The sequence below is a fragment of the Artemia franciscana genome, chromosome 2, assembly GCF_032884065.1.
Source record: "Artemia franciscana chromosome 2, ASM3288406v1, whole genome shotgun sequence".
NCBI classification, from domain to species: Eukaryota; Metazoa; Arthropoda; class Branchiopoda; order Anostraca; family Artemiidae; genus Artemia; species Artemia franciscana.
The window spans coordinates 48716770-48744150 of record NC_088864.1 but is presented as its reverse complement, the minus strand read 5'-3'; the positions used below and the strand labels follow the sequence as shown (position 1 = coordinate 48744150).

At 35.5% G+C, this 27381-nt stretch overlaps 1 protein-coding gene across 1 annotated transcript in view; it reads left to right on the top strand.

Annotated features, from left to right (window-relative positions):
* LOC136043064 (coronin-7-like) overlaps positions 1 to 27381 on the top strand; it is a gene marked incomplete in the record, with an annotated part of 162557 nt that overhangs the window by 127656 nt on the left and 7520 nt on the right. Inside the window, 5 exon segments of the mRNA XM_065727976.1 lie at positions 4721 to 4934; positions 15380 to 15661; positions 19129 to 19367; positions 20847 to 21040; positions 25183 to 25321. Coding sequence (XP_065584048.1) covers positions 4721 to 4934; positions 15380 to 15661; positions 19129 to 19367; positions 20847 to 21040; positions 25183 to 25321 — 1068 coding nt within the window.

Genomic DNA, 27381 nt, shown 5'->3' with positions numbered 1-27381 from the left:
AGGTGTAAAAAATGTAGTCAACCACAAAAAAGGTAAAAAAAAAAAAATCTAAGACCATAAGTACATCTAAGACCAAACTGGCTATGCATGACGTTTGACAAAACGAAAAAAAACATGTAATTTAATAAAATAACCGAAAAAACGATGGTAATGTCAGCCAGTGGACACAAACATTGTTGGTCGGAAGTCGGAAGGCTCTCCTTTTAAAAGGTACTATCTAGCGCAAAATGATATATTACGGTAGAACTGGTGTTAATATAAGCATTTTTAAAATCAGAAGGAAAATATTTTTTTTATCTTTAGGCAAGTTTAAAAAAAGATTTAAAACTCTGAGAAACGATTATTTTCTTTAACGAAAATTTATAATGTCAAAATCGATGCAGGGAAACTTTCTTCTACACCTTGACGGCGTCAATTCATGAAAATTTATGCGAGGAGATTTATTGTTTTTGTTTTCAATTTGAAATGTTTGACAAAAGATATTTTTCAAACAAGGTATTTTCAAAATCTAGGGGATGGAAATCCCCCCCCCCCCCTAAGTGGAACCTAAAAGAAGAAATCTAACCAGGCAAACCTTATTCTTGGAACCCAAAATAAACGAAAAGTAAGCGAAAGACTTTTTTCTGTCCAAAAAATCTTCTTGGGATATGTTGAAGCATTACCGGTTAAAGAGCTAATATTTCTTCTTTTTTCTTTTTTTTCTCTCGTTTACCTTTTTAATGCCTCGGAATACGGATAAATCCAGAGAGAGCTGAGACCCAAATTTTGTCGAAAAGCAACAATCAAAGGTTTCATTATATTCAAATATTGTACCTATAATAGTTCATAATATTGCGAACATTTATCATTCAGTTGTGCTTAGCATATTTAGTGACTGAGTAAGTAGTAAGTAAGACAGCACTAGACCCTTAAGGTCCAAACTGGCGGTGCTGATCTCCGTTTCATGGCCCTTCAGCCAGGAAGTGCAATGAGATACTTATGAAATGACTTACAAGTCATTTCATAAGTATCTGCAATGTTAACTATTTGACGTCAGTTTGTTGTATATTGCTTTACTTTGTGCAATAACTCATTCTTGGTTGTCTGTCTATGTCGAAGGTGCCCCGCCTCCATTTTTTTTTCTTTTATTTTGTTTTTTTTTGGACAGAGTGTCTTTTCAAATTTGGCCAAAAGTTTGGCTGCTATTTAAGTCGTTTAAGACAAATTCTTGCTTTAAAATAAAAAGCTTTTGGACCCAGTAGGATGGCTTACTGCACTCAGTTGAACAATATATAATTGGTACAGTAGATGTCTTGCTGTACTCAGTAGAACAAAATAGAAAAACGCTTCAAACAGTTGTGAAAAGAGTCTAAGACTTATCAATCTATCAGTTAAAAGGACAGAAAATGTACAAGAAACCTGTTGGTTATATGGAATCAATTGATTACCAGAGAAAGTTTTAGGGTATTAAAACATTTTGTATTGGGCAATGTAGACTCTTTTCTTAGGTTATAAAATATTAAAAAAGAAAAATTGCGTTTCTAACCTATTGTCAAGTTTGGACGTCTCACAAAGGCTTTTTCATAAGATTTTTTTTTATTTATTTCTCAATGTTCTAAAAAAAAAAGAAGAAAAATCAATTCAATTAGAAATATGCAGTTTTAATTGGAAGTTTTCTTCAATTGACAGAAAAATAACGATTTTTTGTCAAATTTGGTTGTTTTGTTCTTATCCTTGGATGTGATCTTTTTTTTCTTTTTTTTTCTCATTCTGAATTTATAACCGCTATTGACTTCGAAAATAGTTTGTGCTTGAAAATATCCTTGGAAATGTCTAGAAAATATCCGTGGGTTCTCCATGGCGAACTATTAAGTGGTAGGGCTAAAATTAATAAAACCTAGTTATTTAAGATGAGCATCCAAAAAGAAATTCTTTTGATTATTAATAAATGGAAAAGTTTAAATAGTTTTTTTTTTATTCTCTATAGCAAATCATAATATGAATTTACTGTGGAAATTCAACGCTTTCTATTGTAGGCCAAATATACAGATACTCAGGGAAAATATAGAGAAGCTACAACTTACCCAACAAACTTTCAATCAAACAGTTTGTGGTAAAGAACTCTAAGAAAGTAGGGACGCGGCTCAATAGTAACCCGAACTTAAAAAAAAATTGGTATCAATAAATATATGAAAAGAACCTGCTTATTATGCTGATATGAAATTCATAAGACTCATTAAGTTTAGTTTTACCCATCGAAGGCTACGAGCCTGAGAAAATTTGTCTGATTTTCAAAAAAGGAGGGACCCCTATAAGTCAAGGAATCTTAAAAAAAATCTCACCGTCAGATTAAGCATATCAGAGAATCCTACCGTAGGAGTTTCAAGCTCCCATCTTCAAAATTATTGAATTTTGTATTTTTGCCAAAAGAAAGATCATGGGCGTGCTTTTATCTAATTTTTTCTTCAGGAGTGATCGTATCGAACCATTGGTCCTAGAATATCAGGAGAGGGCTTGTTCGAATAGAAATAAGAATTTTTAATGCCCTTTTTAAGTGACCCAAAAGATTGGAGGGCAGCTGTTCCCCATCTTACGCCCCTTTTTTGCCAAAATCGTTTGATCAATGTTTTGAGATAGCCATATTGTTCAGTATAGTTGAAAGGTTTAATAACTGTGCCTTTGGAGATATCATGACCCTCGACAGCCCCTGGGGAAAGGTCTTAAAATTTTGAATTTTTTCCATTGTTTACGTATAGTATTTGTTATTCGGTGAAAGCATACATTTTTTGAGAATGGGGGGGGGGTAATTTTAAGCCGGGAGAATTTTCTACGGGGACAATATTCCATTGAGAAGGAAGTTTCCGGAGGGTGAACTTTGCAGGAAAATTTGACACTGGGGGAATTTGCCAGAATTCCTATACGTAATTCGTTTCTTTTGTCCTACTTTATCTTTGCCGACTCGATTATACATGTGGAAATTTTAATGGTAATTGTTTGGGGTAAATTTTCACCGGAATTGAATTGTCTAAAGCATCTTTCCGTGAAAGTGGAGCCGGATCTCCCGGCATTTTTAAAAAAAGATAAATCAGATTTTGAGTTGGAAAACAGGTTTTTTCAACTAAAAGAGCTCCTCATATACGTAACAATATATTGTTGATTTAAGTTTTAATGTTGCTCCTTACTTTCAGTTGAAAGACTTTGTATTTTATTTAAATGACACCCTAAAGCTAATATTTAAAATTATGGAACGTCTAAATTTCTCTGCTGGACTACTTTTTACTTGACAAGGTCTATTACCGTTTGACCTGTGTTTGATTCTAAAGATGAATGGTCTGGTAAATAAATAGTTTGTCAAACCAAAGAAATAGTGAAAGAAAATTGAGGGAGGAATTGAAACGAAGAAAACCTAAGTCCTTTGAGACAACACTCTTATCAATACTTTAAAATTCACTGCAGTAAAAATCTTAGCACTAATTTAAACAATAGCTAGATTTTGTGTTGGTAATTTTCCCCCAAGGCCATATCCAGGGGAAGGGCTAGAGATTTTATCCCCCCTGAAATATTTTTTCAACTTGTGAAAGCGTAAAAAAAATGTATATAAACAAAATTTGTATATGTTTTTTTTATAAACAAACTCCTCCCTCTCCCCCCCCCCAAAAAAAAGAAAATCCCGGATACGCTTTTAAGTCTCGTTCTTGTGTTTCTTAGGCGTTTTAACATGATTGTTCTTGAAGTTTTCTGGTTGCTCAAGTTCCATCTTTTTTTAATAAATAATGCTATAAAAGTTCCTTTGTTAAAAAAAGTAAATTTCGTTTGGAAGAACGTATTCAAGGGCTCATTTGAAGGCTATTAAATAAATGTAGTCCAGTCTTCATTGTTGCACGCAGAGTCAAGTCCAGGGGAGGGTAATACAGGATTTTTTCATGGGATAGGGAGGATCGCAACCGAATGAAGCATATTTGTAAACCCAACTTTTTCAAGCTTTTGTCGTCCCTCTATTCTTTTATCTCTAACAATTGGAAATAAACTTAATACATAGCAAATATTTACCGAGAAAGGAAAAATTGTATTCAAATGCATATTAATATTTTGACAAATATGTGTTGTGTGCCTGTGTAGTTGGTTGGAAGTAGTGAGTTTAACTTCCCCCGTTGCAAGTTTTTTTCTTTTTTTAATAGCTCCTTATATTTTTTTTCTCTGGGAGAACTTCTCTTGAAGTAGTAGTTGGGTTTACTTCAAAATTACCAATATCAGCTTCAGAAAACTTTGAATTGAAAGGAGTAGAAAGCTAATTGACTAGCTCGCTTCTTTTCGTTCTGAGATTCTCAAAGCGTAATATTTAATAGAGGGTACCATTCTGCGTCACCCCTCGTTGTTCTCTGAATGTGGGGCGTATGGGCACTATTGGTAGAACAATCCATGAGAGCTTCGCTAAGTTTTCTCGTTTTCTCTGACTGCTTTTTTTTTAATTAATGCACATCTTTTGAATCCTTTGCTTGTAAAGTGTGTCTTCGATAATCTTTTTTGTTGATTTTCAGCAAGCTTCTAAAGGACTTCTGATATTTATTTTCCTAAAAAAAAAAAAATTTTGACGCCAATGAAACCTTGGGAATTCTAAATGTCTCACCTAGAGGGATCCTTGTTTGAAATTTTTAAGTTCTCCTTTTCAACACCTGAAGAAGGTTGTGTCTTTTATACCAAAGATATCAACATTGTTTAAGGAAATTCGTTTGATTTTTAGATTTGGTCAGCTCCAAGATCATCCCTTGACGCCGCTCCAGTACCTCAACCACGAGTACCATCTATCAAGAGAACGTTTTCACTTCGAGCTAGTGGTCCCTTTGAATACAAAAAAGATGCGTTACCTATGTTACGAAGGTCTGATAGTCTTCGAAAACGATCAGATAGCTTGTCTTTGAACAATGACACTTACTCGAAAGATCAAAGGAAGTTTGGTAAGTTGTTTGAGCAAATTTTTGTTACCGTATATATATTGTGTGTGTGGAAAGTATTAGTTCTTATAATGGGAAAAAAAATTATTTGGCTCATTAAAACATTAAAACATAGCACAATTGTAAAGTTTAGACGCACCTTAGGCATGGGCATCTAAATCAAAGGCCATTGCTAAATTATCTGAAGTAATCAAAATCCAAAAACGTGTCAAAAATGAAAATGAACAGCAAAAACACACGCGGTTAGAAGAACAGCGGTGTCGTAATATTCGTCACCAACAACGTGTGGTACAAAACCAAGTACATGCGTACAAAGATGCCATAAACTCGGTAAATGTTACATTTAAGTCCTTGGGACCCTTCAACGTTGCTTGTATTCACTCTGGAGCCATTTTCTGGAGGAAAAATTAGCAAACATAAGTAATTCTTTCGGAGATTGCTGTTTGCATGGTAGAATTGCAATGTCACCATATCATTTTCAAAATGAATTGGTTTGCCTTTTTTAGGACGTCATTTCCTCTCTGAAGAGTTCTATAAACGTATTCGAAACTTGAACTTTAACCTGTGTTTTTCTCTAGCTTCATTTAACGTAAGCGATGGTCAAACCTTAAATAGTCGGAACTTAATTAGCTCTAAAGTAGCTGGACAAATTTACCACAAAATTAATTTAGCGGCACATCCGTCACAAATTGCTGAAGGTGAAATTGAGCCATCTTCACATGTCCAAATGTACTTTTTAGACCCCAATGAAGCAGCTGAGGAACGCCTCGCACATCCTTTAAATTATGGGATCTCTCGTAATCTGATCAATCCCTTTGAAGAAATATTGAGAGACACAAACGACTATGCCCAAGGCTACGAAAAAATGCGAGAAGTGGAGGATGATGCAAATCAACTTGCTGCTTCATTGGGACAACAGCCTCCAAACTTGCAGCTCATTTTTACTTCGCCAGATGGTGTAGATTATGCACGGTGCAACCCTCCTGTATGTAATGAAGTATGCGCTGTGCTTACTCTTAATGCTGACCACAGTTTTCCACCAAATGAAATGGTTGTAAAACAACATGGCAAAAATCTTGTCATTTTAAAAAGTACCGACCATCGTGGGGAGCCTTTACCTACCCAATGTTTTATCCAGCTGGAACTTCAGGATGGTTAAGGAGTATGCTACTTCAACCACCTTGTGTAAATTGTCCACATATAATACGGCTTGAATAGCGAGGTATAGTATCGCTTTCAACCTGAACATGCGAAAAGCCTTTCTGTGCAAGCCGTAACACCCGAACTGCGTCGGATTGGTTTTAATGCTTTGCATTTTGGTTGAAGACTTCTCCAACAGTACCTCGTTGATACCGATATTCGTGTTGAGCGTGATTGTTTTGACTGGATAAGATATAACCAGAAAACTATTATGGATGAAAATTACGTAGGTGTTACACGACTTCTTAAAAACTTATCCTCGAAACAGGATGCATTGTTGGTAAAAAAGTAATAATGCCGTCATCGTTCGTCGGATCAACACACTACTTTGCTGAACATTTTGAAAACGCCTTGACTATTATTCGTCACCATGGACCACAAGATTTCTTTATTACTTTGACTTAAAATCGTGATTGGCCTGAGTTTGAAGAAGCAGCAAATATTTAAATTGATGATAACTCTATTACAGAACAGTTCCCTCAAGATCGTCCCGATCTCGCCTTATTGCTACTGAATTATGCAACACCATAATAAAGATAAATATTATTTCTGGGCAGAAACAGGAAAAGAAGTTCACATTTCTCGACTTACAGTGGACTCTAGTAAAGGTCAACTTGGATGTACTGTTCAACGACGTCAATTTCCACTTCGACTCCTATTTGTCATGACTGTACATAAGTCGCAAGGGCAAAATTTTGAATTTGTTGGTGTCGGCCTTAGTACTCCAGTTTTTACGGCACTTGCCCGTCGGCCAAGTGTCTTATAGTGATCGCAATTTCTGTCGGTCTGTTTGTCCGTCTGTCGGTTCCAGTTTTGCTATTTCGGGCACTTCCAGATAAGCTAGGACGATGAAAGTTGACAGGCGTATCAGGGACCAGACCAGATTAAATTAGAAATACTTGCTTCCCTGATTCGACCATCTGGGGGGGGGGTCGAGAGATGGTTAATTTTGGAAAATTAAATAATATATTTATAAAGTGTCTCCTTGAGATATCAGTTTGCATCACCTTTTATAGTGATTAAGTCTGGAATTTGCTTTAGTATAGGCCAGCAAGCGTAGGAGGAGCTAAATCAAGCGATGGATTTAAAGCGATCAAAACTTGCGAAATTTTGGCTCTTCCAACCTCGTCATAAGTGCCATATGAGTTCTTAGCTCTTTTTAATCATGGAATGTTATACGTGGCATTTTCTCGTGGGAAAAGACAACGTTGCTTGAAAGTTCTGCATCCACATGAAAATGAACGAAGAACATATAACGAAGTTTGGAAGGAAGCCCTGACAACTACCAACAAAACGTCTTATTATTAAACTGATGTATATATATATATATATATATATATATATATATATATATATATATATATATATATATATATATATATATATAAAAGTAAGTTGTCTGTGCATGTGTGGGTCTGTCTGTCGGGTGACGTCATGTTTGTGTGTTGACTGACGTCATGAAGTTAGTTGTCGTCATTTTTGTTATGACGGTGACGTCATTAAAGATATTTAAGACATGGGTTCACGTAGAAATCTATTAATGTTTAACTGTAAAATGACTGATGAACTTACAATGGCAACAGCCGAGGAAGATGCTCAAAGAGTCTATGATAGAGAAAGAAAGAACAGAAAGCGTGCCGATGAACTACCAGAGCAACGCGAAACCAGACTTGCTGCTAAAAGAGAAAGTGAAAAAAGAAGGCGTGCCGAGGAACTACCAGAGCAACATGAAACCAGACTCGCTGCTAAAAGAGAAAGTGAAAAAAGAAGGCATGCCGAGGAACTACCAGAGCAACATGAAACCAGACTTGCTGCTAAAAGAGAAAGTGAAAAAAGAAGGCGTGCCGAGGAATCACAAGAACAGCAAGAAATCAGGCTTGCTGCTGATAGAGAAAGTAAGAAAAGAAAGCGTGCCGAGGAATCAGAGCAACCTGAAAGTTATCGCCTGGCATTCAGGTACAGCCCAGTCGATGATTATAGCTTGGGTAGATGTGTTCAAATCGGAACTATGTCTAAAATTTGTCCCTATTGCAAGGCCTTGAAATTCAATGGTGAAACAATGGGAATGTGTTGCGCCTCAGGAAAATTTAAACTTCCTCTATTGGCTGCACCACCAGAGCCATTGAAGACTTTCCTTACTGGAACTACGTCAGAATCTAAGCGTTTTTTGTCACAAATCAGAAAACATAACTCATGTTTCCAAATGACGTCGTTTGGAGCCCAAATCGAAAATCCAGATCAATTTATGTCTACTTTCAAAGTAAAAGGGCAAATTTATCATAGAGCAGGGTCCCTTCTACCATTCTCAGGCGAGAATCATAAATTTTTACAATTGTACTTCATCAGTGATAGAAATTCTGAATTGAATGCACGTTGCGAAATTTCTCCCAACGTTGAAAGGACAATCGTTTCCCAATTGCAACATCTTTTCCACGAAAATAATAATTTAGTGCGTCTGTTCAAAACAGCCATCGATTTGATGCCTACTGATACGCATAAAATTGTTATTTCCGCTGACAAAACGCCTCCTGGCCAACATGTGCGTAGATACAATGCTCCAACTATCGACGAAGTGGCAATCGTTATGGTCGGTGATCAGTTTTTACCTCGAGATATTATTCTTCATAAGCGAAACGCTCAATTGTTAAGAATTGCTGAAACTCATCGATGCTACGATGCCCTACAATATCCTATCATTTTTTGGGATGGAGCCGACGGCTATCACTTTAATATTAAATTGATGAATCCAGCCACTAACAAAGAAATGAATAAGAAATGCAGTGCAATGCACTATTATTCCTATAGACTAATGATTCGGCAGGATGAAGAAAATTATATTTTAAAATGCCGTCAATTGTTTCACCAATTCGTCGTTGATATGTATGCTAAAATTGAATCAGAACGTTTGCTATATATCCGCCTGAATCAGACCAAGCTCTGCTCTGAACAATATATTCATTTGCGAGATGCAGTTATAAATGACGGTAATACCACAAACGTTGGAAGATTAACAATTTTACCTTCGTCATATGCTGGCAGTCCCCGTCATATGCATGAATATGCTCAAGATGCTATTGCGTATGTTCGTCTATATGGTCGTCCAGATTTATTTATTACATTTACATGTAATCAATCTTGGGACGAGATACTGCAGCTTTTACTTCAAGGACAATCGGCGGTTCATAGACATGACATTACGGCCCGTGTCTTCCGGCAAAAGTTGAAATCACTGATAAACTACATAGTAAATTTTGAAGTGTTTTGGTCAGTGCGATGCTGGATGTACTCAGTGGAATGGCAAAAACGAGGTTTGCCACACGCACATATACTAATCTGGCTACATAAAAAAATTACTTCGAACGAAATTGATGATGTGATTTCGCTGAAATACCTGATGAAAATGTCGATAAGGGGTTACATGATATTATTGTAAAAAATATGATACATGGACATTGCGGTGCACTGAACGAAAATTCACCATGCGTGGCCAAAGGAAGGTGCACAAAGCAATATCCTCGACTTTTAGTATCCAACACAATTACTGGCAATGATGGTTACCCACAATATAGAAGAAGATCTACTGAAGATGGCGGTAAAACAGCAATAATAAAGAAGCGTAACGGTACCACCATCGAAGTAGATAACCAGTGGGTTGTTCCATATTCCCCATTATTATCAAAAACATTTAATGCACACATAAACGTTGAATACTGTAACTCCGTAAAGGCAATCAAATACATATGTAAATACGTCAACAAAGGCAGTGACGTGGCAGGTTTGGCTTGCAGCCCGAAATCAAAGATATCGACGAAATCGTACAATATCAGGCTGGAAGATACATAAGCAGTAATGAAGCTGTTTGGCGAATTCTTTCATTTCCGATACATGAACGTAGTCCAGCTGTTGTTCACTTAGCGGTACATTTACAGAATGGTCAACGTGTTTATTTCTCGGAAACCAACGTGCAACAAAGAGCCCTGAATCCACCGGATACAAAGTTAACCGGTTTCTTTTCGCTTTGCAAAAATGATTCTTTTGCAAAAAAACTGCTGTATACTGAAGTGCCTTCGTATTACACGTGGAATACTAAAAATAAAGTATTTGAACGTCGAAAACAGGGTAAGTCAGTCGACGGCCAACCTACCATCTTCAAAGATACCACGATAGGAAGACTCTACACCGTTCACCCCAATCAACATGAATGCTTCTTTCTACGCCTGCTTTTGGTGAATGTACCCGGTATGACATCCTTTGAGTATTTGAGAACTGTAAACGGCACTATACATGACACTTACCGTAGTGCATGCCAAGCTCTGAATTTATTGGAGAATGACCAACACTGGGATAACTGGATCAATGACGCGTGCGAAACGTCAACTCCAAGTCAAATTCGTGCATTGTTTGGCATCATTTTAACAACTTGCTCTCCATCAGCTCCTACAGAGTTATGGGAAAAATATAAGTCAAAAATGTCCGAAGATATACTCCATCGAAAACAGTTAGAGACGTCAGATATGACTTTTGATTTTACATCAGAAATTTATAACTACACTTTAGTTGTTATAGAAGATTTGTGCGTACGTATGGCAAACAAACCTCTTCAGGATTTGGGAATGCCTTCACCTAACCGTATCGCTGCTGTTTCGACATGTGTAGAATTGGATCGTGAACAAAGTTACAGTACGAGTGATCTATTGTCGTATGTACAAAATAACATTTCCAAGTTAACGTCGGAACAAAAAGACATTTATGATACTATAATGCATTGTGTCGATAACAACGTTGGAGAAATTTTCTTTTTGGATGCGCCAGGAGGTACTGGTAAAACGTTTGTGATAAAACTGATTCTGGCATCAATTTGGATCAAAAAATGATATAGCGTTGGCAATTGCGTCGTCCGGAATAGCCGCAACATTGCTGCCTGGTGGAAGAACTGCTCATTCCGCTTTGAAATTGCCTCTGAATTTGCATTCTACAGAAACTCCCACGTGCAATATTTCTAAATCATCTGGGATGGGTAAAGTATTGCAGCAATGCAAACTTATTATTTGGGATGAGTGCACAATGGCACACAAAAAATCGCTCGAGGCTCTGGATCAATGCTTGAAAGATTTGCGAGGGAAGTCGAAAACCTTTGGCAGCACATTAATATTGCTTGCGGGAGATTTCAGGCAAACATTACCTATAATACCTAGATCAACTCCTGAAGACGAAATGAATGCTTGCCTGAAAAATTCTAATTTATGGGCACACGTAAAAACATTAAAATTAACTACAAATATGCGTGTCCGATTGCAAAACGATGACTCTGGTCAAACATATTCAGATCAATTGCTGGCAATTGGAAACGGAAAGCTCCCAGTAGACTCAATTTCAGGACGTATACAACTACCTGCTGATTTCTGTAATTTAGTGACGTCCAAAAATGAATTGATTGAAAAAGTATTTCCGAACATTCTAAACAAGTATAAAAATAATAAATGGCTAAGTGAAAGAGCGATTCTTGCACCCAAAAATATAGACGTCCACGAAATCAACAATATTGTTTTGACCAAGATTCGAGACCAGGCAGTCCTTCACAAGTCAGTCGACACAGTTTTGGAACCAAATGAAGCGGTTAATTATCCATCTGAATTTTTAAATTCCGTGGATCTTTCAGGGTTTCCACCACACGTGCTACAACTAAAAATAGGCGTACCAATAATACTTTTAAGAAATATCAACCCACCAAAGCTTTGCTATGGCACGCGACTTGCCGTAAAAAAAAAAACAATGGAAAACCTAATAGAGGCCACAATCTTGACAGGGCCTTTTGAGGGTGAGGCTGTTCTTATTCCTCGCATTCCCATGATTCCAACGGATCTGCCTTTTCAATTTAAAAGATTGCAATTCCCAATTTGATTAGCATTTGCAATCACCATTAACAAAGCTCAAGGTCAATCATTAGAAAAATGTGGTATAGATCTTAATACTGATTGTTTTTCCCATGGACAATTGTATGTTGCATGTTCGAGGGTCGGTAAACCTGACAATCTATTTATATGCAGGGACAATTGGACAGCGAAGAATGTTGTATATTCGCAAGTTTTACGCAGTTAATTTGTATTGTATCTATCTATCTATCTATCTATATAAAAACGAGTTGTGTGTATGCATGTTTGTTTGTTTGTAAAAAGAGCGTTTGCATATGACGTCATTTTTAGTACATAAGGCTTTGTATATGCACATACAATGGGAAAGCCAAGAATGTTGTATATTCGCAAGTTTTACGTAGTTTGAAACACATATATAAATCTATCTATATTCACAGGTGGGACACAGGGACACAACTACAATGGCGCGTAACTAATATGGCGCGTAACGACTTACGCGCGCGGGGGGGCTTGGGGGGGCGCGAAGCGCCCCACCAACTAGGTGTTGGGGTGGCGCGAAGCGCCACCCCAACAGCTAGTAATCTATATATATAAAAATAAGTTGTCTGTGTGTCTGTCGAGTGACGTCATGTTTGTGTGTCGACTGGTGTCATGTTTGTCGACTGACGAAATTACAGGCTGGGACATCGGGACACAAATGACGACCGGGACATAGGGAATATAAATGACGACCGGGACACTCAAAGAGAAAGCGACCGGGACACAAGGAATATTCGATTAGCAATCACCATCAACAAAGCACCGGGACACAGGGAATACAAATGACGACCGGGACACGGAATATAAATGACGACCGCGACACTCAAAGAGAAATTACAGACTGGGACACCGGGACACAAATGACGACCGGGACACAGGGAAACAACTACAACGGGGACGCCGGGGGGCGCGCGTGGGGGGGGCTTGGGGGGCGCAAAGTGCCACCCCAACAGCTAGTATATATATAATGAAAAGAGAAATCACCAATGCTACAGCACAAACACAAAAAAAAAAAGAAAAAAAAAAAAAAAAGAGACAGAAGGAGAAAAGGAAGACTGTTTTCCTAAATTAGTGATTAATATAGACCAGCACTTGAATGAGGCCTTAACCCTACTCATCCATACAATCACATAGGTCAAACAGCATAGCCACACACAATCAACCATAAAGAATAATCCATGGACAGGCAGTCATGTCAATAAGTATAAGTCGTCATTTACCAAACAATAGAAAAAATAATATAGACAAATAATTCAGAGGCAACACCCAACATAAGGGCTCATCAGGAGAATACACTGGCCTATATAGGGTTTCGCCACTCTAAATTCTCTACCCAGCACAGTGTTGTGGCTACCACAGAATATCCATGGCATCCCCGCGTCAGGTATCACCCCCAAAATACATGCCTATGAAAAAAAAAAACAGCAAATGTAAAACAACCAAGTAAAACCAAAAACAAGCTTATCCTGTTAATATATCCCTCCTTTTAGCAACAATAGGTAAACTAAATATTATAAATTTTACCAAATCACAAATATTAACACATTGCAAAAAACCTGAATGAACTAAACAATTATATAATTCATCTTTACCATGTGGCTAATTTTTTAGAAAATCCGCTCAATTAGAAACACAATTCAAAATAAATGGCGCTGTGACAACATTTCTCGAACCTCCGAAATTAGTTATATATATATATATATATATATATATATATATATATATATATATATATATATATATATATATATATATATATTGTACCGAGAGCCCAGCGGCTTTGCCGCCGGGCCACGGCACTAGACACGCGACAGGCTTCAATATATGGATTCTCAATGTTGCTTGTCTTCTAATCTCAGAAGATTTTAGCCGTTTCCTAATGGCTCAACGTCACCTCTTGTTGATGTTATGATGCCACCACTGGTTCGTTACAACCACCCTAGGAAAAATGCGACTTTTCCTTTTAAAATCCCGACCTATTTATATTGTTCTTGTGACCTAAAATGCTCTAATTGTCATTTTCGCATATCTTCTAACCTCCCGTGTCTTTGCTGGTCATTTTAAATTTTTGGCTTGCTCAGGTTCTCTATGTTGCTTGTCTTCTAACTGCGTTTGTCTCTGCTTCTTCATTTTCGTTTTTAAGCACGCTCTAATTCGCATCTATATAATTTTTCTTTAATAAGAAATTCACGTATTCTTATAAATATGGACTTGAAACCACCGTTTTAATGTTTTTGAACAGGTTGAACTGATCTATTTATAAGATTGGTGGTTTAATTTTCATTAAGGTCGATCCCCCTTTCATCAAGTTTCTGTCTTCTTCTAAATTTTATTCAAATTTTATTATGCTCATAGCATCTAATGGGTAACTTTTAATTTAACAAATTTTAAGATGTAGAATTAGCATAAAAATTAACGCCTTTTGATGTATATATTGTTATCAAACATTTGTTGTCTGATTTTTTTTTAACATTTTCTTTGCTTACCTTATTATTTATAATTTTTTCCGTTCTTTTTTTTTTGCAAAAATTGTTTTTTCTATTGCAAATTTTTACCATTCTGATTTTAAGGTTACTTACCATTCAAAATATTTACCATTGTGCATACTTACCATTCCAATGCGCATTTCTGATGAACGGTAGGATAAAAAAAAAAATTAAACGCAGGAGAATGATATAGAAAGCTCTTTGTAAAGTATACGTTTAATATCTATAGCCGAGATGTTTACGTGAATCTTGGTCACTAAGTTAGGCACTTTACCTGACAAATTTACTCTACAAAATTGAAAAAAGATAGACATAAATTTCGTATTACTAGAAACCAAATTACTTCATTTCAAGCGATTTTTATGCTTCTTTTCGTCCTGCCAAATTTTCAATATTTTCTCTATTTTGCTTGCCGTTGACGGGCAACCAGTAAGAGTTTTCTGCGTCGCGGTTGTTACAGTGGCACAAGCAAAGAGTACTTCTAAACTTTGGCACTGGTTTTAATTTAATGCTTTTTTTTAACATTTGAAGATCGGTTCCCTATCCCATCCCTCCCATCGAAATTCAATTGAAAACAACGTTTTATTTTGAAAAAAAATCTATTGTAATGTACTTTTGTTCAAGGATCAGAACCCCCTTTTCCACTTTTTTTTTCACCTCCCCCCTTTCTTTTTCTACTTTAGACCATATACACCCATTTGAACAGATAAGAGTTTGTTGGACTTATTTTTCTTTTTGAAGTCATTAATTTTCTTATGGTGGACCGTTTAAATTAATATTATATCTGTTAAAAGGGAACACTTTTCTTGTTTTACGCCTTCATTGATGCTGAAATATTTTGCTCTTTTAGCTCCTGCGTCTAAGTACAAACATTTGAAAGGTAAAGTTCTACGCGATAAGCATATTGAAAACATCAAAGGATTCGACCAATCTTTGCCTGCTGAGTGTGATGGTATTCAAGTGAACGCCCGAAGAATTGCCATTCCACTTTCGGGGCCAGGTGGTAGAGTTGCTATATTTAATCTTGAAAACACTGGCAAAATTGGCAGTGGTGTTGTTCCTGCTTTAGTTTCGGGTTACAAAGTTATGGACTTAGCTTGGGATCCGTTTGATGATTCTAGGATTGCTATCGGTAAGGATTATATTTTATTCTTACAGTCTAATGAGACAATAACTAGATGTAAAGGGAAAAGTTAATATTAAACTGACTGAAAAAAATTCATACTATGCTCTGAATTAATATATGGGTTGTTCTGTAGTTTGGAGAAGGTCCAGTCATAAGGCTTTTTTTTGTTCTATTCGATTTATGTAAATATTCTCTCTGTCTAAAAAATCAACAATGTCATTAAAAAAAAACGTATTTGGGTTGTGTAAACCCTGTTTAATATTCATCAAGCCTATAATACTCGGCTATTTTAGATTTAAAATTATTTACGATAAACTATTTAAAATAATAAAATTACTAGACTAAGTATGCCAGCGTATGATTAGACCCAGAAACGTTGGACACATCTGCTATCTAGAAAAACATACAGGGGAACAAAAAATATGTTATCAAGTACGTCTGGAGTAAAAAAAAAAAATGTGCCCGAGTGCGTCAAGGTGCGATACAATCTCACAGTAATAATGTTAACTATGTACCAGTTCATGCCAACTGAAAGGTTTGTTTGTCAGTTTTAGGAGGAGGCTCACGTTAAAAAATGTAATGACCTTTCCCTAGTTTTGGGGAATCACGAAAAGGTTTAAAACCGTTTGGGCTACTTACCGTTTACAAAAATTTATGAGAGAAGAAAAGGAAATGTTATTGAGTAGCTTAAGTCGGAGGTGAGAAGATGTGCTCCTGGTGTGTCCAGATGGAGACTCAGCATCGTAGAAATATTGATGACTCTCTCTTTGTGCTCAGTTCGTATATGCACGGATTTATTCGTCATCTCCTGGATGACGCTCTCGTTAACTTTCAGGATATTTCTCTGCTTTTTGAGAATCTACATAAACAAACAAACTGGTATTCCTTAAAACTGGATGTCTGACATTTTCATTATCTTACAAGTAAGCAAAATGATATCTCGAAGCTCCAAGAGTAGCTTCATTCTGCAGCCGAATAATGTGGTCATTTTATTGTTTGTTTTAGTTATTGCAATTGCTTTATTCAAGGTAATTTCATTTTGACCTAGAAAAGAGTGATGTTGCACGTGTATTCTTTTGTCTTTCTGGTTTCATCGTAGAAATCGGTTGATTGTTGAAATTTCGGGAAGGCTCATTCGACCAAAAATCAGAAGCTATAGTGCCCTTCGTAAGGGTCGAAATTGTTGACTGGGCCGACTACCAGCCCTTCCTGCGCTCCATAGGTCCCTGCTGCCTTATATGGCAATGTATTAAACTTTTAAGACGACTGTTTTGATCAGACTGGTCGAAAGATTCAAAAAATTTGTTTCTAGTAGTGACATAATAATTACACCCCTCGACATAGAACTTCCAAATTATGAAAACAGCCCATTTAAAATAGAGGCATCGTAGAGAAATTTTAAGAGTCGAGATTCATTTAATAAAAATAGCTATCGTAGTTACGGTTAGTGTCGCAACTAATTTGCTCTACCTTTTACAACGTAATAAACAGTAAGTACGATTTATCACACTAGTAAAAAAAAAAGTAACTAATGAGTTAGTGAAACGATTTGTCCTGCATTACACTGATTCAAGCTTGTTCTTGTGCCGTGTGTTTCTGTTGACTGAAGTGGCGCGGGGTAGTAGGGAATGGTGTTTGTCACTCAAAAGCACGGAATGTCCAAGCTTATACATCAAATGGTACCTGCGTTCTTTAAGTATTCGGAACCGTATAGCTACAAGGGCAGATTCGTAAGTGACATTCTTAGTTCTTAGGTTGACTTTTGAAGCTCTTTTTGCCTCAGGCGGGCTGGCGTTGCGGTGAGTTGTTAGTAGTAGTAGTTTGCTTTGTCCCCCAGCTGAGCATGCGCATTCTAGTAGCGGGCTAGCATAACACGTGTACACGAGCGGCAATTGCTTTATTGGAAGCCCGAATAGACGCAATGTGATTAAGGATCACAGCGTGTAGTTGCTCTTTCTTACAAAGTTCGTGGGCTAAATGAACAATCGTCACTGAATGTCAAATCAAGGACAACACTTTTTTGTGATGATCTTTCTTACGAAGTTTGTGACATTTAGTTTTTATGTTTTGAGAAGAACACATGTTTGTTATTCATTTCTTTCAAATGTATAGAATAAATAACACTCACCTCGTATTTTCTCGAAATGCATTTGATAGGAATTTTGAGATGGCCATTTGTTGTCGTAGAAACTTCGAAAACAGCTCATTCAGTTGTAAATTGAAAGGGCTAGTGCCCTTTTTAATAGTCGTAAGTGACTGGAGGGCAACTAAGCCCCCTCCTATGCCCATCATTTCCCCAGATACATCCAATCCAAATTTTTAGATAGCTGTTTTGAGATAGCCAGTTCGTCGATTGTCAGTTTAGTACACATATATTGATATATATTCTTGAAAGTTTTAATAATTTTGTATTTATTAAAATTAAAAAAGTTAAAACATTTTAAACGTATTTTGTTTAATTAAATCGTACAACAAATTACCGAGTCAAACTCAAAACAAGCAAAAATTAACATGAATAGGGCTGACAACCCCCGTGCCCTTCTCAAGACCAGAACATAATTTGCACTTTACTGAAAACAAAATACATTTAAAATGTTTTCACTTTGTTTTTACTTGTTTAAAATATATTTTTACTATATATATAAAGGGGGAAGTCCTCTCCCTTGCACTCCAATTACAGCGCTAGTGTCTGGTGCCCTTTTTAAGAGTAAGAAGAGGTTGGAGGGCAAGCAGCCCTTCTCAAGCCCATTTATTTTCGAAACGCATCCAGTCAAAATTTTGAGACAGCCATTTTGTTCAGCATAGTAGAATGGTCCAGCAACTATGTCTTTAAGGATGTTAGGCATGTCAACCCCCTACAATTGTATTAGTAAAGCGCAAATTGTGTTCTGGTCTGTAGAAGGCATAGGGGTTATCAGCCCTACTCATGTTAATTTTTGCTCGTCTTGAGTTTGACTTGGCTATTTATTGTAATTTCTGTTCTTTTTGAGTTTCATTTATTTTTTGATAGTGATTTGGGGTAGTTTTACGCTCGGAACATTATTTGACTTTATTTTTGCTCATTCTTGGCTTAATAGAGCTCTTTACCTCTCTTTGAAAAACTTGTCTAGCGGAATTTCTTTTAATTAATTTTGAATAAGCATCAAAATTTGATTCTTTAGATGTATCCTTTTGTTTTAAAGACTCTCTGTTTCTTAGATTTTCGGTTACTATTTAGCCGCATCGCTTCTTACTTATAGTTTGTTGCCACGAATTCTTTTACTGTAATAAAATATCTAAAGTCAAAATACAATATTTCGTTTTGGATTAGAAGTCTCTTTTTCTACAACTTTTCTTTTTTATCAGAATTGTTCTTTTGTTTTAATTAGTGCCCTTTTTCTAGTGTTTTTTTTTTTTTTTTTTTTTTTTTTTTTTTTTTTTTTTTTTTTTTTTTTTTTTTTTTTTTTTTTGTCTTCACCTTTTCCTTCTTTCAGCGTGTGAAGATAGTCGACTAAGAATATGGATCATACCGGAAAAGGGTTTAACCGATTCTTCAAACGTGCCAGATTTAATTATAGAAAGCCATTCTAGTGCTGGAAAAATCTCTCTAGTCAAATTTCATCCATTAGCGAAAGATGTTGTTGCTGCGGTTACTTCCGATCATCGAATTCGGATTTGGGATTTTAAATTACCCACAGAACCCAAAATAGTGATTAATAGTCATGGTGATCAGGTACACTATCACTTTACTTTAAGCGTAAATCTAAGTTTAGGTGCTAGCTTACTTACAATTAAATTTACCCTAAAATTACCAAAATTTCCTTTACGCTTAGAAGCAAAGCTAAGTCTAGGGTGCTTGCTTACTGGCGCAGTTTAAACGTAAATCTAACTCTAGATGGTTGCTTATTTACAAACAAAATTACCTAATTACAAAAAAAAATTAAGTTTTGAACTTTAAGACTTTTAAATCTTTTAGTTTTAAATCTCAAGTAAATCTTTTTACTAACAAAATTGTCAGACGAAAAAAGTGGCCACCTACCCTTTTTTCCTTTTTTGAATCTCTAGCTATTTTTCCCCTCAGAATGGAAACTCTACCTCCAAAGAAGACCAGGATACTAACTTCGTGCTTCACTGTCCTTGAACTTAAAGTCCCCCCTCCCTTGCACTCCAATTAAAGTGTGAGTGTCTGTTGCCCTGTTTAAGAGTAACAGGAGATTGAAGGACAATTTTAACGATAATAGTTGAAACTAAATATATTTAATATTCAGAAGACTAATAAAATAAAGGTTTTGGGCTCTTTTGGAAAATATATCCAATGAGACTTTAACGTAGCCGCAAAGATATCTTTGTCCTTATCATTGACCAGGACCATATGGCCGAGCTAGCAGTTAAACTGCATTTTACTTACCATAAAGTGTGGAAATACTGGGGGGGGGGGATGCCCGACTACTCATCGATTTTTCTGAAGGCTTTAAATATTATAATGTTGGCGTCTCCTGTCCATACAGCTACCACAAAGTGTGGAAATACTGGGGGGGGGGAATATCAGAAAATAAGGTAAAAGCGATTATATCTTGAATCTTTTGCTCATGATCCTCTTTACTCCAAAGCTGAATTAGAAGACCATCACGTCATGCACAACATCTACCCTTCCCATACTTCTTTGCAGGGTATTTACTCATTGCAGTACGTCATGTCCGAATTTCCGCGTATCTTGTAGCAACTGAATAACTTTATAGCTAAGTCAGTGTTTTTTCTTTCTTTCTTTTTTTTAAACTGCAAGCATCTAAGGCAAGAGTTCCCCGAAGATTTTAAGTCACCTTTATAAATCTTATCTTAGCTTAATCTGGGACGTCTTGTTTAGAGTTGTTAGCTGTCACAGTCTTGTATTTGTTTTAAATCATTTGCGTCAAACATCACAAATATTTTTTTTTTTTTTTTTGTCTTGAAATCTACTAGAAGCTTATCAGTAAAAAGGGCAAACATGGAGTATTTTTTGTAGAAAAAGTAAGATTTGGGGGGGGGGGGGTCCAGGAAAGCCAAAATTGTTTGAAAAGCCCAAATTTGGGCTCAATAAAGAGTTTGTCTTAATACTAAGGGAAGGGGGTCTAAAAACTTAAATCTCCTTACCATTTGTGTACCTGCTTATAACTAATAACTTAGATAAACTATTTCATTATTCATTATTAACTTCTTTATTATTGCTTTACAGATATTTAGTATCGCCTGGTCCCCGTGCGGAAAATTTCTTGCATCTGTATCAAAGGATAGTCTCCTGCGAATTTTTGAACCTCGGACCTGCAGTTCTAAGCCAATCAGAGAAGGTCCTGGTCCCACTGGGAAAAAGGGTGCCCGTATCTTTTGGGCATTGGATGGTGAACTTGTATGTGTAACCGGCTTTGATAAGTATGTTTAGCTTTTAATCCATATTTCTTAATTTTTTTTTTTTAGTTTTTTTGCCTATTTGAAACAAGTAACTCGTTTATTGATGTTTTATTAATTATGGTTTATTCATGTAACTCTGGGGAAGGAGGTACTTGGCCATTTACTTTTTATTGGTTTAGCCATGTTTATTTTAAATTCAAAAATAATGGGAGCGTCTAAACTTTAGAACTCAAATCAAAATGCATCGATGTAGCTAGGGCTGAGATTTGGGCGCTAAGACCATCCAAATCGCTCTTTCCCTACCCTACCCCTGAATGTGAAAAGTTTTGTTAAAATGTGTTGTTTTTCTATTGAATATCTCCAGTTTCCACTTGTAGTAATTTTGTGAGGCAAGAATATTTTTATTAGCATGTTCGAAAAAATGTAAGAAATTAAAATACTAGTCGATTGCACTATACCTCGAAAAAAAAAATCCAACTCTAGTAAGTTTAAGCAGGTCATCTAGGATTTTCCCATCCCGTTGTACAATTAGGGTGTGTTGCCCCCCCCCCCTCCTGGTATTTGTATTGTTTTATGGAGGATATAAAGTAAAGACAAAAGCGGTTTTTTGTAATAATTTTCTTAATTTTCATTAAAGTTCTGGGAAAGTTTTTTGAACATAAATAATGGTTCTTACCATCGTCGAGTTCAACGAGAATCCAACTTCTATAAAATAAAGATTTTGGATTTAATGTCCTTAAATTTTGGACTGTCTCCTTTCATTTGCACCTCAAAATGGACCAAAAGATATATTAAATCCAAATCCAATCCTTGTTTTGTCCATTTTTCATACGTCAGTAATACAAGTTTAAAACAACGGCACATATATTTGTATGTATATAATATGCATACTTATATTCTTGACATTTTTTTTTATTATTATTATTGTTATTCCGTTTTTTCATCTATGAGGATAAAATCTGAAACTTTAAATGCAATTTCTTGCAAATTGAAGGTACTGAACTTGCACAAGAGAAAAAAAAATAAACAGGATTTAATCAGCTTTGAGTTCTAAGTGAATTTGACTGCCTTAAAATGAAGGATTTTTTTTTAAACCAAATTCAGCAAAAACACATTTCAGCCAAATTACATTTAGTCAAATGAAGTTTCGTTATATATATAATGTAACCGAAACCATAGACTGACGTCTTTGATTTGTTGTTTAAAATGTATCAGGCGGCAATATAATTCAACTATCTATTGACCAATTTCTCATACTTTCAGAACATGATTCAACGAAAGAAATATACCTGCTTATACCCCTGTTACTTGGTATATCTGTCATCATTTTTAAGACCTTTACACTTTTAATATAAATTTTAAACTTTAAATACACTTTCAAATAAATATTTCGATTTTAATGTCCTTAGATTTTAAACCTCACGTTGCTCTTAGGGACTGTAAAGGGGTCAGGTGCTTTGGTCTGCAATATTTTCCTGTTTTTTAAGGTTCATACATTTTTATATGATAATGTTTTTGTGATCGTTAATTTGCTAATTTCATTTTTGTTTAGTGATAAACCGGCAATAAGTAAGGCTATAATTTGGCAAACAAGTCACATTTCTCAGTTTCTAATGAGCTAGGTATGAACGCATTATCACAATGCTTTTTGTGATAAATTAAAACAAAATTAGTCTGGGTTTTCAACTCTTCCTCTTTTTATGCTTGTGGCTAAGCAGCTGACAAAATTGTTATAATTATGAAAAAAAACTAAAGAAGGAAAAATATCTCATGCTGCAGAGCCAACCTAAGATTATAACTAACAGCAGTGTATTCAAAGTAGAAAAACCCCAGTCCTGTAAGTTTTAGCCAATTCTAACTTTCCGGTTTTTCGTAAACAGTGCATAATTCTGCGGCGTTTTTCAAAAGGACCAAAGTCCACTTTTCTTAATTTTACTGGAGAATAAGATGAAAATAAAAACAATGAAAAAATCTTTATCATAAATCAGAATTTAAGAAACTTGAAACTTTAAAGACCAATTCCTAGTTAATTTTTCAATCGAAGTTCGCTGAAAATGTCGAAATTAATGAATCGTTCTTCACTTAGAGGATAAGGGACTTACGCTATCTTTTACACCCTTTTAGAGCAATTTCTAACTCGGTCAGGATTAAAAATAAGCCCATTTTTGAAGGCAACAATCGATAGATCCCTTTGAGCTCTTTCGATCCATATGCTTAACTCATTTTCGGAAAAAGTGGACATAGACCCTTTTTGCAAAACGCCACCGATATCTGCAGTATTTCTGAACAAAATAAAAACGCAGAATAAAAAAAAAAATCTTTGTCGCACATCAGAATTTAAGACACTTGAAACCTTAAAGACTGACTCCTAGTTAACTTTTCAGTCGAAGTTCACTTAAAATGTTTAAATTGCTGAATTAACCATTACTTAGAAGATAAACGACTTCCAATCTTTTTACGCCCTTTTGGAACAATTTACAACTCGGTCAGAATTAAAGATAAGCTCGTTTTAAATAGACCAATTGATAGATCTCTTTGAGCTTTTTCAAACCATATGCTTTACTCATTTTGGGGAAAAAATGGACTTGGGCCCTTTTTGCAAAATGCCACAGAACTGAGTTTTCATTTTCGGAGCCACCTTATTTTTATGTTTACAAAGAAAATTCTTAAAATCAATGAAGCCACCCTTTATGGACGCGACACAAAAACAAAACAAAACCTTCGTTTTTCATATATATCTTTTGAATCGACAAGAGTCCATAAAGAAGTTTTATGAAACGTGGAAAGTGTAGCTAAACTTGTCATTAAAAGGGTGTACATGTACCTGTATTAGATTGTCCCGTTTTTTTGGACTGCATTTCTGTTGTAGGATATTTTTATGATTATATATCATATTTCCAGTTCTTTTTATGAAAAGGGGTCCAAACAACCAATTATAGCTGTATTTAAGAGAGATAGTTTGTTGTAACGAACCTTAAATAAAAATACAAAATAAAAAGGGATCCGTGTCGATGATAACTGAAAGACTAAAATAAGGAAGTTTAAAAACGTCGAAAACTCACCAAATTTATAATAACCAATGAAAGTTATTAGCATAAAAATATACCTAAATTTAGAAAAATGTGTTAAAAAACCAAATTCAATCTTGATAAAACTTCACTGTGAACTTCAGCATGTCTGGGAACCTTAATGGAGAGATCTCAACTCCCTAATCACTAAAATGTAAAATTTCTTATTTTTCATGAGAAGAATGACCATGGATAGGTGCCTACCATTTTTTTTTACCGGTGACCTTGTTGTGTGTGTGGGGAGGTGGGGGTTAAGATAAAGCCATAAAAGTGTATTTTTATGCCCAGTTTTTTTTAATTTTCGTGGTTAGAAATTTAATCACTAGCTTCGAATATACTTGTAGTAAGTGTATAATATAGGTACTAAAGGGATGGAAACTTCTGTATTATTATCGAAATGGTAGTTTTAAGTTTTTAAATTTCTATGTATTCTCATAGAAAGTTGAAATTAAATATACAGAGGAGCAGTTCAATGACGGTGAGAGGCTGCCTTTTATTTAGAGAAATTCCAGCGTGTCTTGAAAAGCAGACACACCTAATATAAAGGGTGTTCCCGAGGGATTTTCGGGGTGTTTCGAGGATCCATTTTCTCGGGAGAATCATAAATTTAAAGCAAAAAAAAAAAAATCGGATGAAAGTAAAGAATATGATTCAAACTTAAAACGATCAAAAATTATCATTCATATGATTAATTTTTGATTAATTTTTATGATTTATAATTCATATTATGAATTAATGTGATTTAGGCTGTCACACCGTAAACACACTATTATTTACGCTAAACTTTGACTTTCATCGTGTTATAAGCACGTAAGTTCTTATACAAGGGCAATGCGACACCAAGTTTGATTATTTCTTTTGTTTTGTTTTTGTTATTATTATTATTTTTTGTGCTTGGTAAATGCCTTGGTAATGAAAGTGCTTATTTCTCCTCATTTAATCTAAAGAATGGATTTTTAGTTCGGTAGTGAAAAAATTAGCAAGTGGTAACAGGCTAGATCTTTTCTGAAGACGTTTTACTTTAAAAATTGTAGCATAAAAAATATGTGCTTTTTATGTAGCCAATATTCAAAGGAGCTTAATATTTGTCTTCAGGTCTTCTGAACGCCATTTAACATTGTACAAAAGTGATGATCTCAACATACCTTTTCAAACAACAACCTTTGACACATCTCCAGTCCTGCTTATTCCATACTACGATGAAGACAGCTCCACAGTATTTATTACAGGAAAGGTAATATGAATATTCTGCTTTGAATGAAAATTTTCTTCTCTTGTTTTCTTTTTAATAGGAAGGTGAAATAACTAAATTGAAAAAAAAGAGTACAAGATAAGTACCAAAAAACAAAGAAATTTTGCTTCTACCTCCCACTATATTGTTCACCTTGGGGACAGCATGTAATAAACTTATAATATCCACTGTATCAATCATTTGGTCTAATGTGAATCAAAAAGTTAGAATTGGAGGATAGCAGACTACTTTGGAAAATACTGGAATTCCTTAATGCTCATTCTCTATGAGATATTGCTAATACCGAAATCCAGCACGTTCCAAAACCCGGTGTTAATTGATGGTAGATGTCAGATTTTACCATTCGCAGTGGATAATTTAAGCATTGAAATTAACTAATACGGTAATTATTCTATGTATTTCTCCTTATCCCAGACCTCATATAGTCCTCGTTTGTGTTGTATATTATTTTTCAATTAAGAGACTTCAGTTTGTTCAAGCATATTTAAGCTAATACAATTTATTCAAAATGACCTATCCTCTTGTGACTTCCTTGAAAGATCACTCGAATGCAATTGTATGCTTTCCTAATACTTATCATCAGCCTGAAAATACCACGTTTACTGGCTAGAGCCACACTGAAATCACCTAATGCGGCAATTGTCCCATGTATTTCTCCTTATCTCACCTAGTCCTTGTTTCTGTTGTCTTGCTAGTGTTTGGGAGGTCTGGCGAGCTCCAGTAGCTACTATTAGCATTATTTATTTATTGCTTTGAGTTTTTCGAATAAGGTTCGGGGATAAGCCAATCAGAATGTTCTATGAAAGATTTTTATGGAAGAGCATCTCCCTAACAATCCAAATAAGAAGAAGATTGGTTCGGCCTCAACTAAATTCAAATTGATTGAACTATGGTTCTGACTTGATCAAGTTCTGGGTTCTAGTTAAATATATATTGCGAACGGATTAGTTTTCAACTAATTTCCGAAACCAGCACTACCCAAATCTCGACATTAGTAAAATCTCATTGCGAACGAACCTTTAATCTGCTATATGGTGCACCGAGATCTAGCCGTTGTAAAGTGCTCGTTTTCATTCATTCTATAGAAATTTTTCGATCTTTTTTTCATCATCAGTTCCTGAGAATGAGAAGTTCCCAAAAGGAAACATTAGCTAAACTCACCTAGTTTTGACAAAAACAAAATGATTCGTTTTATAATGGAAAAGATCTGAACAATGAACGAAGGAAGTCAAAAAAATATTGTGAAAAGCTGGAAAGTAATGAACGTAGACGTGAAGGTTATACAGTCAACGCAGTGCATATCGTCTTTCTTTCTCTACAGAAATCAGTCTGTCGATGTCTTGAGATATTTGGTCTCAGAGTTGAACCTGGTGAAGAAATATGGGCAATATATGCTGGGTGGTTTTTTCCTGGGTGAGATACTTGTTTTCTAAGGACAAGTAGCTGTGACAACTTGTGTCCCATAGCTATAATCAAGTGTCATGAAGAAACTTTTAGATAGCGCATCTTTTTGATAAAAAGTGGCCAATACTATCGCTTTAGAAAAAAAAAACAAGAATCTAAAAATTGTATTTAAAAAAAAAACTTGCACATGAGGAAGTATCACCATTTGAAGCTCGTGTAAGAATGGTGATTGTGATGACAGTTAACCTTAATGGTGGAACGGTATTAAAATAGTGTCAGTGTAAACGAGTTAAAATAGTGTAAAACCTAAAAAAAATCTTTGTCAGATCGAAATTTTTTTTCCTGATTGGATTTTCGGGATAAAATCTGTATCGTCAGGCGGATATATTTTATCCTGATTTTTCAATTTTAGTCTCGTCATGAAAATTTACTACTACACTGAGTTATTGAGAAAAAACGGATTCACATTCACGGTCTTGCCGAGGGGTTTTGAAGAAAGATGGAGCGACACTGCAAATGTAGTTAAGTAAACGTAACATACCCGGTTTTGTCTTGGGAAGCCATGGCAAAATCACAAATGTTCTATTATTTTAGAATTGAGTTTCTTAACCAGTTGATGTGAAATATGAAGATTATGC